At 39.3% G+C, this 17414-nt stretch overlaps 2 protein-coding genes across 14 annotated transcripts in view; one reads left to right on the forward strand and one right to left on the reverse strand.

Annotated features, from left to right (window-relative positions):
* PBLD (phenazine biosynthesis like protein domain containing) overlaps positions 1 to 17414 on the reverse strand; it is a 35236-nt gene that overhangs the window by 17428 nt on the left and 394 nt on the right. For 7 of the 13 annotated variants that reach the window (XM_060406845.1, XM_060406846.1, XM_042240788.1 and 4 more), the window contains exons 2-3: positions 16917 to 17100; positions 5751 to 5897 (exon numbers count right to left, since the gene is read on the reverse strand). In XM_060406845.1, coding sequence (XP_060262828.1) covers positions 5751 to 5834 — 84 coding nt within the window. In that variant the 5' untranslated portion in view covers positions 5835 to 5897; positions 16917 to 17100. The remainder of the gene's footprint in view (positions 1 to 5750; positions 5898 to 16916; positions 17101 to 17414) is intronic. The other 6 variants (XM_042240789.1, XM_042240790.1, XM_012105183.4 and 3 more) reach the window with 1 other exon arrangement.
* Positions 6231 to 7100, forward strand: LOC101105383 (ubiquitin carboxyl-terminal hydrolase isozyme L3). The gene has a single exon (XM_012105177.5). It carries the CDS (start codon positions 6262 to 6264, stop codon positions 6952 to 6954), a length of 693 nt encoding a protein of 230 aa, XP_011960567.1. The 5' UTR covers positions 6231 to 6261; the 3' UTR covers positions 6955 to 7100.

Here is a 17414-nt window from a genome sequence, read left to right on the forward strand (position 1 = left end):
ATGCCCTGCCCATCCCACCCCATCAATGAAAACAAAAGATCCATAATCGTTGGCCAAGACTTCCCCAAAGGCGCAGTGGATAAGAATTCACCTGCCAGTGGAGGGAACACAGGTTCGATCTCTGGTCCAGGAAGATTCTACACGCCATGAAGCAAGTAAGCCATAGCTACTGAAGCACTTGCACCTAGGGCCTGTGCTCTGCAACAAGAGAAGCCGCCTCAGTGAGAAGCCCAGGTACCGCAACTAGAGAGTAGCCAGCCCCAGCTCGCTACAACTAGAGAAAGTCTGCTCACAGCAATAAAGACCCCGTACAGCTGAAAATAAACTAAGAAATAAATAAATAAATGACTGTTGGCTTCTTCTACTAGAACTCCTAGAAGAAGAGTTTGCATAATACAATTGATTATACTATTTCCACTTTCACTCAACAGATATTTAGTGTCTCCCATGTGCCAGGCCCTGGATGTTGGAACAAGTCAGAAGAGATTAAGATCTCATAGAATGTCCAGAAGTGAGGAAGACAGGCATTGAGTGAATTATAAGACTGATGCATGTTACCAACCGGGAAGGGTCACTGTGGGAGAATATCTAGTAGTGAATATTCCAACAGTGAGTGCGTGTGCATGCTCAGTCATGTCTCACTCTTTGTGACCCCATGGACTGTAGCCTGCCAGGTTCTTCTGACCACAGAATTTTCCAGGCAAGAATACTAGAGTGGGTTGCCATTTCCTCCTCCAGAAGATATTCCTGACCCAGGGATTGAACCCGTGTCTCTTGCATCTTCTGCATTGGCAGGCAGATTCTTTACCACTGTGCCACCTGGGAAGCGCCAGTAGTGAATATAGTGGGTTAAAAGCATGGACCCTGTAGTCAGGCAGACCTGGGGTGGGATTCTGGTCAGCCACTTAGACAAATTGCTTAACCTTTCTCTGCCTCTGTCTTCTCATCTGTAAAATGGGGATTAATAATAAAACCTACTCATAAAGTGGTTGTGAGGGTGAAATGAAATAACATATAAAAACCAATTAGCACAGTATGCGTCTGGCTGAACTTGCCTGAAATCACTGCCCCTAGCTGAGAGTTTTGTTCTGAAGTCAGTGAGGGTACTTGGGAAGCAGAGATTACCACACTAGCATTTCCTCTTCCTTTGCATTGCTCTCTTCCTTCAAATACTTGGCAAAGAAAAACGCTTCGTGTCCTGGAAGAATCTTTTCTGCACGCTGCATCCTTCTTCTGAGCATAAAACTGAGATACAAGGTTGCAACTCTCTAGAAACCCCAGGAGTCTCTGACCCATTGTGGTCACAGAGTGGATAATTCTCTCTAAGAAAGGATGCCAAGTGTGGAAAGGGCCACTGCATGTGAGGTAAAGCATGGATTGAACTCAGGATTGCTATACACAATTTTTCATTTAAATACATAACTTACCAAGCTGTAAAAGTGGCTTTTGGTTATACCTAACTTTACGCAGGAAAACCAGAAAAGCAAGTAGTTTAGGAACTAAAACTAAGCATTCCTACTTAAAAGTGTGAAGCCAATCCTCCTTGCTGTCACTGGAAATGATTATCAGCGTTTAAAAGAATAAAAATGCACATCTATGAGCATCACATTTGATCCTAGCAGTGTCCTGCTCATGGTAGACAGCCAGGAAGTGCCAGGTGAAGTGGAATAAATGTATACACTGGGCCTTGAAGTTGTTTTTATGGATAATTTAAACAGGAAAACTCCAGAATAAACCTCTCTTTAGAGAAGGTATCTTTTGAAACAATGGTTCTCAACTGGGGGCAACTTTTCATTGTCATGGCTGGGGGAGTAGGGGAAGACTACTGTCATTTAGTGGGTCAAAGCCCAGGACCTGCCAAACATTTTATAACAGACATGACACCTCACACAATAAAGAACGTCCCAGTCCAAAATGTTAATTACACATTTGAGAAGCTCTGCCCTAAAAGCACACATACATATATATACATACACACACACACACACACACACACACACACACACACACACAATCTTAAGGTTTTGTTAGAATATGAGGGAGAAAAATATGAGCTCCTTACTTTTGTTGGTATGTTATTTTTACTAACTAGTAAATCAGGTTTACAGGAAAATAAACCACCTTTTATCACTACCACAGCCTGATGACCTATTCGAATAGCTGATCAATAATTCCTATAGCTTTTAACACAGCTGTCATTGTATTTATTTCATTTTTGTTTCTATACATTTTCTATGCCTAAGTGGCAACTCACTCCAGTATTCTTGCCTGTAGAATCCCATGGACAAAGGAGTCTGGCAGGCTACAGTCCATGGGGTCGCAAGAGTCAGACATGACTTAGCGACTAAACCACCACACATAGTCGTTACTATAAAATGGTTAGGCATCTGAGAACAGCCATCAGCTTTTTAAAGTTTTAAATATTTTTTTTCAAATATCTGTTTCATATTACTTATATTTAGCCCTTAATCTGTTTTTGCTTTCGCCTAATACACAACGTTCCTCATGTGGAGATTTAAAAAATTGACTTGTCTAGCGTTTCCCTGGTGGCTCAGACAGTAAAGAATCTGCCTTCAATGCAGGAGACCTGGGTTTGATCCCTGGATTCGAAGATACCCTGGAGAAGGGAATGACCACCCACTTCTGTATTCTTGCCTAGAGAATTTCATGGACAGAGAAGCCTGGAGAGCTATAGTTCATGGGGTTGCAAAGAGTCGGACATGACTGTGCCACTAACAGCTTCATTTCACTTTCATAGTGTTCCTTAAGTGAAGATTTGAAAAATAAGCTTATCTAGAAGGGCCATGACAAAACACTTGAGAATATTGTAGAAGTTCTGGGAATGTTGTTACCCAGAAAGTTTTCCTTTTCTTCCAGCAGTCTCTTATCAAGTATTTTTAAAGTTCAAAGTACAACTATCTAGTATTTAGTCTGTCTACCAAGTTTTTCATAGTATCATCTCAGTCAAATTTAAATAATTTTAAACAAAACAAAATGAAAAAGAATATTCCTTTGAAACTCTGAACTTAAAATCTGAAGTATTTTCTCACCCATAAAAATGCAAGTTGCTCCATGCTCTGGTCCCCAGAGGACCTGGTACCTGGTCTTTCAGCTTCTGTGGTGACTATGGGAAAATGATCAGGTTTCTGCGTCTATTTCCCCTGCTAGACTCTGAGCACCTCAAGGACAGGCAAACTTATTGGTACCTCCCGTCCCTACCCCAGAGCCTGGCCCACAGCAGGTGTCAACAAACATTTGTAGAATACATAATGACAGGCTAAATGCCTACTGAGTTGTGGTCAGCATTATAAGGCTTAGTCCTTATCTGTCTCTGATATTTCCTGAGTTCACTTGTGTTCTTTCTAGGTGCTTCAAGTGCCCACTGTCTCTAGCTGTGGGTAAAAAAATTCAAAGGGTGGAACAACAGTTTCTCTTTTCATTTTATTTTAATGTTTATTGATTATGCACTGGAGAAAGTGCTAAGTTAACCTTCAGGAAAGGAGATCCTCAAGTCTACAGAATAGAAAACTAGCAAACCAATCTTTAAATACCTATTCAGTTGTCCTGGACCAACCATCAAACCAGCCTCATCTCACAGGTCTAAGACACAGAAATGAACTGAGAGACTCTAGAGAGCATCCCTGATCACAGACTTCCTTTTCTTCATTTCATACTGAAGCATATTGCTTTGAACTATGCTAAGTTTTTTGTTTAAATTTGTATTTCCTAGTTTTTCCAAATATATAAATAACATGCAAAATATATTTTAATAGAGAGTGAAAGAGAGAGATCCTAAGTCTGGAGTTTAGTGAATATACTAGAGGTGAGAAGGAATACATTGAGGAATAATATTAATTCCTGGTAAAAAATGGAGTACATAAATCACTTAAACCTTTTTTCAAAACTCTTCTAGAATATTATGTGGGAATATGGGATAAATACACTAAGGCTTTTTTTTTTTTACACTAAGACTTTTGACAAGTAGATTTAGTCAATTCCACAAGCCCTTGATATGAAGCTGTGTGTGTCATATTGCTTCTAAAGAAAGTTCAGGATTTAGAATCTGGCTGTTAGCTATTCTCTCACTATTACTCCCAAGTTCTTATGTTACTTGATAGTCTATTAATGTTATTACTTTCTGCACTGTGTCGTTGGAAAATGCCAGCCACAGGGTTGCATAATGAATGCATTGTTAAGGTAAGATGGGGACTTTGATCACCATATTGCTGCTTTATTTGAGGGAGAAAATAAAATATACAAGGACTCGATTAACAACATTCACCGGTCTCAGTAAAACCGCAGCTATTCTCCATGTTGATTTACACTAGAATCCCCTGGAGAGCTTTAAAAACCAGTGCTGCTTGGGCCTCACCCCCCAGAGATTTGTTGTGATTGGTCGGGCATAGGAATTTTTAAACCACCTCGGGTGATTTTAATCTGCAACCAGCTTGATGTTTACTGCCCTTGAAGGCCCCAGCTTAATAAGACTTACTCAAGATCATCAACTGTTTACTGTGTAGTTGACATAATTCTCAGATAGTCTACTCTTGTACTAACTGTTCTGAGCGGAAGGGTACATTGACTTGTTTCCTAATACCCAGGTAACAACACAAAGCGGCTAAGGTCAAGGAATATTTAACTATTCTGTTAATACTTATCTAACCAGAGAGCCTTTCTCCCCCCTCATTGCACCATGTAGCATGTGTAACTCCCACAAACGGTGATTGAACCCATGTCCCCTACAGTGAAAGCTGGAGTCTTTTCACTGGACCACCAGGGAAGTCCTCAAAGAGCCGTTTTCAAATTGAGATTTTCAGTAAACTGAGTTCTCACTATGTTAGAGCTTAATTCCTTTCTATCTTTCTACTAAATTACTTAACTCCTTGCAAAATATCTCATCTTTTTGGTCCAGAAAAGAATTTCTAATTCTCTGACCTATAGGTAAGGTTAAAAATATACAGCTAGAATCTTTTATGCTAAATGTAGTATCAGCCATGTTCAGTCACATAAAACTCATCTAATTTCATTGTCTTCCACATTTGGTGCTAACTAAATGAAAATCCAGTGGCTACAATGGATGAGTTTTCTTTTTTTTTGGTCCAGGGACAGAATCTGTGTCCCCTGCACTGGAAGTCTTAACCACTGAACCACCAGGGAAGTGCCACCTACTCCTGTTTTTGGTTTTTTTTTTTTTTAATTGGCTTACGTCTTCTTTTGCAGAGAAGGCAATAGCACCCCACTCCAGTACTCTTGCCTGGAAAATCCTATGGACGGAGGAGCCTGGTGAGCTGCAGTCCATGGGGTCGCTAAGAGTCAGATACGACTGAGCAACTTCACTTTCACTTTTCACCTTCATGGATTGGAGAAGGAAATGGCAACCCACTTCAGTGTTCTTGCCTGGAGAATCCCAGGGACGGGGGAGCCTGGTGGGCTGCCGTCTATGGGGTCGCACAGAGTCGGACACGACTGAAGTGACTTAGCAGCAGCAGCAGCAGTTCTTCTTTACATAAATCTTAATTTCCTAGACATGCGCATCCATCCAGATATAAGCAGTCTTATCATATAATTTGGTTAAAATCAACTTGCAGACGTGAACATTGTTAATACCATTTGACAGAGAACACAACCCAGGAAAGTAAACAAACAAGTGGGTCTGATTTTTTTCTTCTCTTTTTTTTTTTTAAGTAAAACTTGGTTCTATAAGCATTGAGGATTTCAGGCACTGTACTTCAAAGCAAAATACTACTTACATTTTCTAGGAGGCAAACAGCAGCCGGATTCCCACGAAATGCTTTTGTTGTGAATGCATCTGCTATGAAAATAGGGAGCTTCATTTTCTTTGTAAGCTGTTTCTGCAAACTCTCAAAACTGTTGGTAGACTGCTTTCCTTCTTATTGCTGCAAAAAAAATCAAAAAGTTAATGTTTTACTTGATGCAAAGAAACAACTAACATTTCCCAAGTACAAAGTCAAGTAATTATTCTAATACACCTGCATTTAAAGGTAAGTAATTCTTTGATTTAAGCCTCTAGATTGTATTTGCTTTAAAATACTGGATGAATAGAATATTTTCTTTTCATAGTGTACACATACTTAACATAGTTATATTCTTAGAGTAGCCAAAACTAGCATAAGCTATGTGTTAATGAAGTATGCAAAACTTCCAAAGAGCATATATGTTGCTGACAGTTAACTGATGAATATTACTGCCCTTTTAAAATGATGCATTTTGAGAGCTGGAGAGGGGCCGGGCGGAGCGGCCATGGAGGGTCAACGCTGGCTGCCGCTGGAGGCCAATCCCGAGGTCACCAACCAGTTTCTCAAACAATTAGGTCTGCATCCTAACTGGCAGTTTGTTGATGTATATGGAATGGATCCTGAACTCCTTAGCATGGTACCAAGACCAGTGTGTGCAGTGTTACTTCTCTTCCCTATTACAGAAAAGTATGAAGTATTCAGAACAGAAGAAGAGGAAAAAATAAAATCTCGGGGACAAGATGTTACATCGTCAGTGTATTTCATGAAGCAAACAATCAGCAATGCCTGTGGGACAATTGGACTAATCCATGCTATTGCCAACAATAAAGACAAGATGCACTTTGAATCTGGATCAACCTTGAAAAAATTCCTGGAGGAGTCTGCATCAATGAGCCCTGAAGAACGAGCCAGATACCTGGAGAACTATGACGCCATTCGAGTTACTCATGAGACCAGTGCCCATGAAGGTCAGACTGAGGCACCAAATATAGATGAAAAAGTAGATCTTCATTTTATTGCATTAGTTCATGTAGATGGGCATCTCTATGAATTAGATGGACGAAAACCATTTCCAATTAACCATGGGGAAACTAGTGATGAAACTTTATTAGAGGATGCCATAGAAGTTTGCAAGAAGTTTATGGAACGTGACCCTGATGAATTGAGATTCAATGCCATTGCTCTTTCTGCAGCATAGCCCATCCAGAATGGAAACACCAAATACTGTATTATTTGCAACAAAATTAAATGTCCTCTGCCAGACACTAACTCACAAATTTTGATATTTTCATTAACTTGACGGATTAAACTTTATGTGAACTAAAAAAAAAAAATAAAATAAAATGATGCATTTTTTCTAATAAAAAAATGCCCATCATAAGAAACTTGGAAAATCAAAAAATGAATCATAACCATGCAAATCAGCAATAACTTTTTTTGGACTTAACATAGTCAAAGGAACCTCATGTTTTAATTTTGTGTTATTTTATAAACCTGTAATTGGAGACTTTTTAGAGCTCATGATATAGATTTGTTAAAATTAAGCTTTTTATTATAAGAATAATACTTTCTCTTTACTGAAAACCTATAAAATATAGAAAAATGGTGTTGGGGGAGTGAAGAATCTTCTGTATCTTCATGCTGTGGAGATAAACTGTTCACATTCTGGGTATTTCCTTTGCTTTTACTAGAAAGCATGGATTTTGTCATAGGTAGGAAAGAATTCCTCTCTCTCAAAGTTATAGAACTTTTAAAAAACTCAGCAAACTATGGGGTGTTTTGCTTAAATATAAAATAAATTAACCCATCCTAACATGTATCTCTTATTCTCAAGGAGATGAGGATAAACAATGGCTAGGCAGCTCCCAGGTCTACAGAGTTGTTTTCTTTTTCTTTTCTTTTTGTTTATTATACAAGGGTTTTGCTTAACTTTCTTGCCAGATTGCCTACTTTTTTCTGCCCTTTTTTTAGGTATAATTGATATATTACTTTCAGGTTTACAACATAACTAACCAATATTCGTATATATTAGGAAATGACCTACCACAAAAAGTCTAGTTAATCTATCACCAAACATAGTTACAAAATGGTTTTGTGTTGTTTTTTTTTTTTCTCCAGTGTGGTGGAAGTTTGAAGATCTACTCTCTTAGCAACTTTCAAATATTCAATTCATTATTATTAACTATGGTCACAGTGCTGCACATGAGATTCCAAGAACTAATTTATTTTATAACTACAAGTTTGTGCCTTTGGAGCCCTTTCAAGAAACTTGGGTAAGTCTGCACTTTTTGACCTCCAAGCAATAATAGTATTAATATTTAAGATACAGTTTTTAATCATAATTTTTAGCAAGGAATTCTAGCCAGTGAGGAGACCAACGTAAAAATTATAAACTATAAAATACAAAAGGAAAAGATATATATAAAATGCTTAGGAACACAAGGAGAGAGCAATAACTCTGCCCAGGAGACAATCAGAGGGACCTCCAGAGATGAGCTCCCAGAGCTGTCATCCAGAGATGACATTTAAGTCAGTCCAAAAACACACACACACACACACACACACACACACACACACACACAAATATCCAGCGGTTCCATAAGGTGGGAACAGGCATTTTGGGTAGAGTGCATAGATTAATCCCAGGGCAAGCAATTTGATATAGAAATAGATATGCAAGAGGAAAGGAGATTGCAGAGATGAGGTTATCAAGATCTGCTGGAGTCAATGTTCATGAAGGAACAGATATATGTAGACTTATAGCTAATTAATATGGTTGTACAGCAGAAACCAACACAAGATTGTAAAGCAATTATCCTCCAATTAAACTTTTTTTAAAAAAATTTTAAATAGATAACCTACAAGGACCTACTGTACAGCACAGAGAACATTGCTCAATATTCCATAATACAGGCTTCCGTGGTGGTCCAGTGGTTAGGAATCTGCCTTGCAAAGCAGAGGATGCCGATTTGATCCCTGGTCTGGGAAGATCCCACATGCCAAGGTGCAACTAATAAGCCCATGGGCCACAACTACTGAGTCAACACACACTGCCACTACTGAAGCCTGCACACTCTAGAGCCCATGCTCCACAAGAGAAGCCACCACAATGAGAAGCCATCACATGGCAGCTAGAGAGTAGCCCCCACTCTCCGTAACTAGAGAAAGCCCTTGTACAGCAAGGAAGACCCAGCTCAGCCACAAATAAATAAATAAATAAAATCATTCTGTAATAACCTAAATGGGAAAACAGTTTGAAAAAGAATAAATATATGTACATGTATAACTGAATCACTTTGCCATACACTTGAAACTAACACAACATTGTTAATCAATTATGCTCCAATATAAAACTTTTTTAAATGTTAAAAAAAAAAAAAGAAATCCAAAATTCAGTTCAACATCTACTATGTGGCAGGCCAACGCCAAAGCTAGGTACCAGGGAGAGGAGAGAGTCTCATGAATGAGCCATGTGCCTCCACTCTGAAAGTCTAATCTAGAGTTTGTTTTTGAAGATGTCTCTCTTTTTTTTCTCTCTCTCCTCAAAATTAATTTTGGTTTCATTTCTATAAGAAAAACGCAGACTTATTTGATGTGAATTGTGTTGGATCTGTGGATTACCTTGAGTTGTAAAATCACTTTGAAGATATTCTTTTAATCCAAGAACATAAGTGTATGACTGTTAAGTTGTTTCAGTCATGTCCAACTCTTTGCAATCCCATGGACTGTAGCCCACCAGGCTCTGCTTCTCCAGGCAAGAATACTGGAGTAGATTGCCATGCCCTCCTGCAAGGGATATTCCCCACTCGGGATCAAACCTGAGTCTCTCATGTCTTCTGCATTGGCAGGCAGGTTCTTCACCACTAGTGCCATGCAGGAAGCCCCAAGAAGATGGGTATATCTTTCCAAAAGAAGAAAAGAAAAGGGCAGGCTTAACTTCCTCCTGAACTGCCGAGAGAAAATTTGAGGCAGGTAAAGTTTAAGCAACTTGCCTTTCTTTACCCAGTAAATGGGCTTGCACAAATTTTGGCATCCTGGTCAATCTAATGGTTCAGGCAGAGCTCTGTACACTATTCCAGCAGGGTGTTTTTCAAATGAGCCAAAGAATTTATCCTGCTCTAATTTCACTTACATTCCATTAGGATCCCTAGTATGGCTTTATATGCTCTTTAATAATGGCAAGCAAATAAGCTGTTTAAATAGAAATCAAATACTCCCAGAGGGTACCTCATAAATCTAAATTCATATTTCTAAATATTCATATCTGTTTTAAAACTTTTTTAGTTTTTAATCATCAATTTAGTGTATGAATAGAACCTTTTTTATAAACAATAAAATAATACAGAAAAAAAAATCCCATTTGACAATCCCCTGTCTCACTATATGGACTTCCCTGGTGGCTCAGACGTTAAAGCATCTGCCTATAAAGCTTGGAGACCCAGGTTCAATCCCTGGGTTGGGAAGATCTCCTGCAGAAGGAAATGGCAACCCACTCCAGTATTCTTGCCTGGAAAATCCCATGGACGGAGGAGCCTGGTAGGGCTACTGTCCATGGAGTCGCAAAGAGTCGGACACAACTGAGCGACTTCACTTTCTCTTTGTCTCACTATATTCCCTGCAGTTCCATCAGGTTCATTCCTGAGGAAACAGTAGACATCTTTCTGAATTCTAACCTTGGTTCCATTTATCATGTGAATGTAGGGAAATCATAAACCTCCCTTGTTCAAATAGTTTAGTCATTAAACCTGCCCATGGGTGTGCCTGGGAATGATGCTTATCTGTCCCTCTATAATAGTCATAGCTTGTTTACAGTCTCCTGTGCTACAGACAACAGAAAGTTGACTCCTGTATTCTGTAGCTGTTAATATAAAAGAACCCGCTTGGCTTTTGCTTATGACTGCTGCCTCAAAACAATGCTGCTGCTGATGCTGCTGCTAAGTCACCCAGTCGTGTCCGACTCTTTGTGACCCCACAGACAGCAGCCCAGCAGGCTCCGCCGTCCCTGGGATTCTCCAGGCAAGAACACTGGAGTGGGTTGCCATTTCATTCTCCAATGCAGGAAAGTGAAAAGTGAGAGTGAAGTCGCTCAGCCATGTCCAACTCTTCAATACCCCATGGACTGCAGCCTACCAGGCTCCTCCGTCCATGGGATTTTCCAGGCAAGGGTACTGGAGTGGGTTGCCATTGCCTTCTCCAAAAAACAATGCTACTCACTAATAAATGCCAACTTAGTTCTTTAAAAATGTAAATACTTAGTAACAGAACGCTGACTGGCATTCAAAATGTACATGAATACTATGCACCTTACTTGTTGGAAAAAAGAAAATAACTATAATAAGGAAGTCAAATTATAAAATGTTTTAAATAAAAATTTGGAGGAAATTCTATTTTTAAATTAGTTTAATGGCACTCAACTACTTTGTGTTTAAGTTTTACTCGTGTTTCCTGGACTTAATAGAAGCTCTGAAACACTGCCTTTGTTAAAAACATTTTTAGACAAATTCTGATTTCCTCAACTACATTTATGTTCAAACACCTACAGTTTTGGAGACTTTTCACTTCTCTGTTGAAGCTTACAGTTCTTATCATCATGACCTACCATTTATCAACCAAATTATTGCCCCTCCCCACTTCCTCTTCCCACTGGTAACCACCTCTTAATTTGTTTTCTAGATCTGGGAGTCCAATAGCAGTAAACAGCATGTCCTTTTCAAGTACACATGGAGCATTTTCCAGAATAGATCATATGTTAGGCCATAAAACAAGTCTCAATAAATATAAAGGCTTGGAATCATACAAAGTGTGTCCTTCAATCACAATGGAATAAGATTCCATTTAAATAACAAGAGGAAATGGAAATTTGAGGAATGTGGAAGTTAAATAACATTCCCCAATAATAAAAGGAACTGGGTTCCCTAGAGAAATGGTCACTTCTAGGGCAAAGGTAAAGAAAATACCAGATAAGCCTTCAGGACCTTCTAATAGAAGAAAGTAAGACAGTCTCAAAAAAATAAAAAGAATAAGGGAGCTTCCCTGGCAATCCAATGGGGGTTGGGACACTGTACTTTCACTGCAGGGAGAATGGGTTTGATCCCGGGTCAAAGAACTAGGATCCCACAAGTCAGCAAATAAATAAATAGAATAGAGGTATGTCAAAGGGATACAGGAGCCAACCTGAAAGTGCTCCCAGTGGCCTAAGAAAGAACAATTTGAACAACAAAATAAGTTGTATAGATTATAACCCAAAGTATAAAATTAGTATCTGTGGGTCTATACTGACATATATATAAAGATGAAAGAATGAATGAAAGGAAAACCTCATAGAATTATTTTTAACTCAAGTTCTTAATTTATTTATTTTTGGCTACATTGGGTCTTTGTTGCTGGTCTTGGGCTTTGTCTAGCTGTGAAAAGTAGGGGCTACTCTTCATTGCAATGTGTGGGCATCTCATGATGCTGGCTTCTCGTTTTGGAGAATGGACTGTTAAGCCTGCACGTTCAGTAGTTGCAGCACGCAGACTTAGTTGCCCTGTGGCATTTGGGATCTTAGTTCCCTGACCAGGGATTGAACCCATGTCCCCTGTACTGCAAGGCAGATTTTTAGCTATTAGGCCACCAGGGAAGTCCCTAGAATAATTTCAAATAATTTATCTAGCTACTCTCCCTTCCAGGGGATGGAGCTTAAATACCCCTTGAGTGTGAGCTGCACTCAGTGACTTTTTTCCAAAAGAGTGGAGCATAAGAGGATAAAAAGTAACTTCACAGTGGAGAAATCTGGCAAGTACTGCCTCAGGCAGGTTTGATTAAGGGTAACACCATCAGTGATAAGTCAGGCTGATAGCATCTACCTTGGATATGATGAGATGAAAATGACACTTTACTTCAGTGGTCTTCCTCCTGAGAACCCATTACTCCTAATTAATCATAGCAAAAACATTAGCGATATCCCAGTGGAAGAGTATTCCTCAAAGGAACAGAGAATGCTAAGGAGAATGATGACTAATTAATGTAGTATCCAGGATGGGATCCTGGAACAGAAGGATGCTAGGGAAAAACTAGTGAACCCCATATAAAGTGTGTAGTTAATAATAATGAACCTAGGTAGGTTCATTAGTTGTAACAAACACATCATAGTAAATGCAAGATGTTAATAATAGAGGCAACTCAGTGAGGGATACACAGGAACTCTCCATACGATCTGCTTTAAATTAATTAATTAGGTTGTGCCAGTCTTAGTTGGGCATGCAGGGCCTTTTTCCTTTTTAGTTGCAGCATGCAGGATCTTTAGTTACAGCATGTGAACTCTTAGTTGCAGTATGTGGGATCTAGTACCCTGACCAGGGATTGAACCTGGACCCCATGCATTAGGAGAAGAGTCGGCCATTTTTTGTAGACTGAAACATATACTGAAATGCTAGGATTTTACTAACGCCCTCAAATCAATTTCTACTTTATTAATAGCAATCGCATCTGCCTGTCTTGGAAAACAGCAGTATTTACATGTGAATGAGTGAAAGTCACTCAGTCATGTCCAACTCTTTGCGACACCATGAACTATACAGTCCATGGAATTCTCTAGGCCAGAATAGTGGAGTGGGTAGCCTTTCCTTTCTCCAGGGGATCTACCCAAACCCGGGAATTGAACCCAGGTCTCCTACACTGCAGGTAGATTCTTTAACAGCTGAGCCACCAGGGAAGCCCATTTACATGTGAAATATCAGTCTGTCTACAGATGACTCTTGGTACTCATCTGATTTTACAGATTTCCCTGGAATAATTTTTGCCCCTCCCTTCCTCACAACACAGTGCTTAGAACATTGTACTTTCCAAAATTTTCCTACTAAATTCACTATTGAAATAAGTTTTACAGGAAGGACCACATTAATGACATAACAGACAAGAAACAGGACAGAACTGGAATTATTTCAACTGCTAATCTCTATATAACAACTCATTTTAGACACTAAGAAACTAAGATTCAGGGGACTTCCTTGGCAGTCCAGTGATTAAGACTCCAAACTCCCAATGTAGGGTGCATTTTTTTTTTCACTTAATCACTCGGTCGTGTCTGACTCTCTGTGACCCCATGAACAGCAGCCAACCAGGCTCCTCTCTTCATGGGATTCTCTAGGCAAGAAAGAATACTGGAGTGGCCATTTCCTTCTCATGGATGGGTTCAATCCCTGGTCAAGAAACTGCGATCCTGCAGGTCATATCTTGTAGCCACAAACAGCCACAAAAACTGAGTTTCAGGAAAGTTAACTGCCTCAGAATCAAACAGCTGTAGGTAAGTGTGAAATCTTAGGGTTAGAACCTAGACCGATCTGACTCCCTGGTTATGAAGACAGTTCTAATTTTGTCATTGATTTTCTTTGTAAAGTTTGGAGCATTACTTTATCTTCTGATTCTTCTATTTATTGGTTCAACAAATAATAACTTTGCTAGACTGTGGTGAAAATTAAAGTGCCTTCACCCCCAGTATAACCATTGTTATTTGTACACTAAGAGGCATATATATTGATATGCATATAATGAAAACATGTATTTTAACTATGACTCAGAAGTTTAAAATCGTGTGAGCAAAGGGAGGGAATGGTCTGATATCTGCACTGTGTTCTCTAAGTTATCAATATGCTTATGGAATATTAAAAGCAATATAATAATTTGATTTAAATTCCTTAAATAACTATCTTTTGTGGCGGTTTTCCCTGTTCTTCCCAGCAATCCACTGGAACAGAAATAATATTCAACATTTTTAATTATTTTCAAAAAGTAGAGAAAGTGTGCTAGACGCTTTTTTCCAATTTGTTTACTTAGTGTATGATTAATTGGATGAGATCTCTTGGTTTCCCTAATCCCAGAATAAACACTAAGGTAATTTGAAGAAACAAACAAACAAACAAAATATCAAGAATGTAAACTGTGTAAGCTTTGTCTTGAGAAATAATTCTGAATTGCTATGGAGATCACTGCTTTGTAAAGACAGATATATTAATATATGATATAAATCAAAGAATAAGCATTTCACAAAACCTTAGTACAACAGATTTAGTGCTCAGAAAGCATTTAGAAACACTCCTAGAAACTTATGTGTGGGTTTGTTGTTTTTAGTTTATTTGCTTTTCCTACAGACAAAGATTATAATCCTGTTTTTATGTTATTTCAGAACGTGATAGGGGTATGTCAACAACTATTTTAGCCAATTTTTAGTTAATGTGCCTTCCCTCCCCCAGAAGAGTGCAATCTCTTCAATTTCTTTCTTTTTTCAAGCTCTGCATGGAATTTTCCTGTTCTCTTCCTGGTGGTGTAGTCATGATCACATGTCTGGGTCTTGTTTTCCTCTGGGATCTGTGGGTACTCCTATTTCCTTCTCCTTTTTCATCTTTTCTCTCATTTTGGCCTCTAACAAGATCCTCTCCAGGGTCCCTCTGATTTCGATATAATAGGAAAGCACTGAAATGATGGAAAGGAAGACAAAGAGGACAAAAAAATCAAACACACCCCAATGCAGCTGGGAGTTCTTAGTTCTAACCATCTCTATAGAAACAATTCCACAGAGACTGATCTGGAAACAATTCTGTAGGGACTACTAAAGCAGTGGTGAGCTAATTTCACCAAGCCTTAAAGGACTCAACTTGGAGATGGGAATAGTTGATAGACACTTTTTCTTTTGAGAAAAGCATTGAGTTTTAAAGAATCCACCTGCCAACACAGGAGATGCAAGAACCCAGGTTCAATCTCTGGGTCAGGAAAATCCTCTGGAGTAGGAAATGGCAATCCACTCCAGTCTTCTTGCCTGGAAAATTCCATGGACAGAGAAGCCTGGCAGGCTACAGTCCATGGAGTCCCAAAGAGTTGGACACGAATGAGCAACTGAGCAGGCACAAAATAGGAAGCCAAATAAAAATTAAGTTTATCCCCATATAATGTATTTTTTTAAAAACTCAAAACGTCCTACTTGCTATAATAATAAAAAAGGCAAAAGGAATATATCTGCTAATTTCAAGTCCTTCCTAAGCATTCACATTGGCAAACAGGAGAGTGCCCAATACAAACAAATTGTGGCCAAAAAAAAACCCCAAAGAAAACATTGCAGTTTGGTGATGAAAAGTCATTAGAACGATTTTAGGATTTTGACCCATAGCCATAAAAAATAAGTGGAGAGAATGCCAAACTCAGTCAGGCGGTAAACAAATTGAATTCAGGCAAGGGGTAAAAAGGATTACAGAATTCCATTTACCAAATCAGGTTGAAAGTCAGAAAGGATAATGATGTAATTTGAATCCAGGGAAGAATTTCATCTGAAGAAGGACCTTGGAGTCTTTACTAATACAGGAATCATTAGGAAAAAAGAGAAAAGAAACCTCCCCCACCTCCAGTCAGTGATACCAAGTTTCAGGCCAGTTCAAAAGTCTCCAGCCAATAAACTGTTAACTGCAGGTCTCCAGAGATGATGGAGCGTTATTTAGGGGAACTAACTTCAATTTGCCTAAATCTATTTTGTTCCCTTAATACATCCCCAGGTAGGTCCATAGTGCTTTTAAGATCCTAGTCCCTGGGGTAAAACCATTTGGGTTTCAATCCTGGTTTCTGTCACTAGGTGTGATCTTGGGTTATCTTTTTAAATTTCTCCAGACTTTAGGCATATCATCTGTAAAATAGGGATATTATTTTTAGGGTTATAAAGAGTCAGTGAATTGAGTACAGCACCTAGCTCAAGCAAGCTCTCAATAATCGTGAGCTATCGTTATTACACTATCCGTTTTGCTTTTCTCTCTCTTATAATGAAGACCACCTTTTCCCTTCTCCATTTCTCTGAGGGTTATTTTGAGGGAGTCTCACAAAAGGCAGTAGGACATTATGACCTAGCCAATTCTTACTCCCCCCCCCCCATTTGTCTTAAGCAGGTTTGGGGATGTATTATAGCCACGAAATGGAAGTTTCCATTGTATGACGGTAACTGACGACCTTTCTCCACACTACAGACTGCATACCTCAGGGAGGAGAAATTATTCTAACTTGTCTACTGCTAATACTCCTTGCGCCCGATCACCCCACCCTCGACGGGCTAGGGTCTGTAAAGTCTCTGACTGAATATTTAAGGCCTAAAACATAGTTTTGTCCACATTCCCAACCTACTGGAACATCCGCTTTACTCACTCTCATTTCCGTCTCTCCCCCGCATTTGATATACGTTCCTTGTTTGCAAGTTAACTTTCACTCATCTCGTTCTTTCGTTTGTTCTTTAACTTGCGCTGATCTCGGTACTAGGACTGCCCTCCACTCTTCTTACAGAAATTCGGCTTTTTTTTTTTTTTTCCTCCCAAAAGCCGTCACTAGGAACCTTAGTGGTTATGAGACCCAGCACAACCAAAAATTACTAGTTGTCACTTGTACAGGCATTTTTCAAGAATGCAAAGCACTAATTGGAAAACGACTCAAAGTCGGGCGACGCAAGCGGTAGATGGGTAACTGAAATTACAAAGCGGGAGAGATTAAAACCAAGAGAAAATGCAAAGGAGAGGAGGAAACAAGGAGAGATTTGCAGGGAAACTTCAATAACACAACCCGCCCCTAAAGAGGCACACTTTAGGGCGGCTGCGCCGTGAGCGCCAAGGCCAGGAAAAGAGGCCCAGCCCAAATCAGGGCCTGGTGGTC

The sequence above is a fragment of the Ovis aries genome, chromosome 25, assembly GCF_016772045.2.
Source record: "Ovis aries strain OAR_USU_Benz2616 breed Rambouillet chromosome 25, ARS-UI_Ramb_v3.0, whole genome shotgun sequence".
Taxonomy (NCBI): Eukaryota; Metazoa; Chordata; class Mammalia; order Artiodactyla; family Bovidae; genus Ovis; species Ovis aries.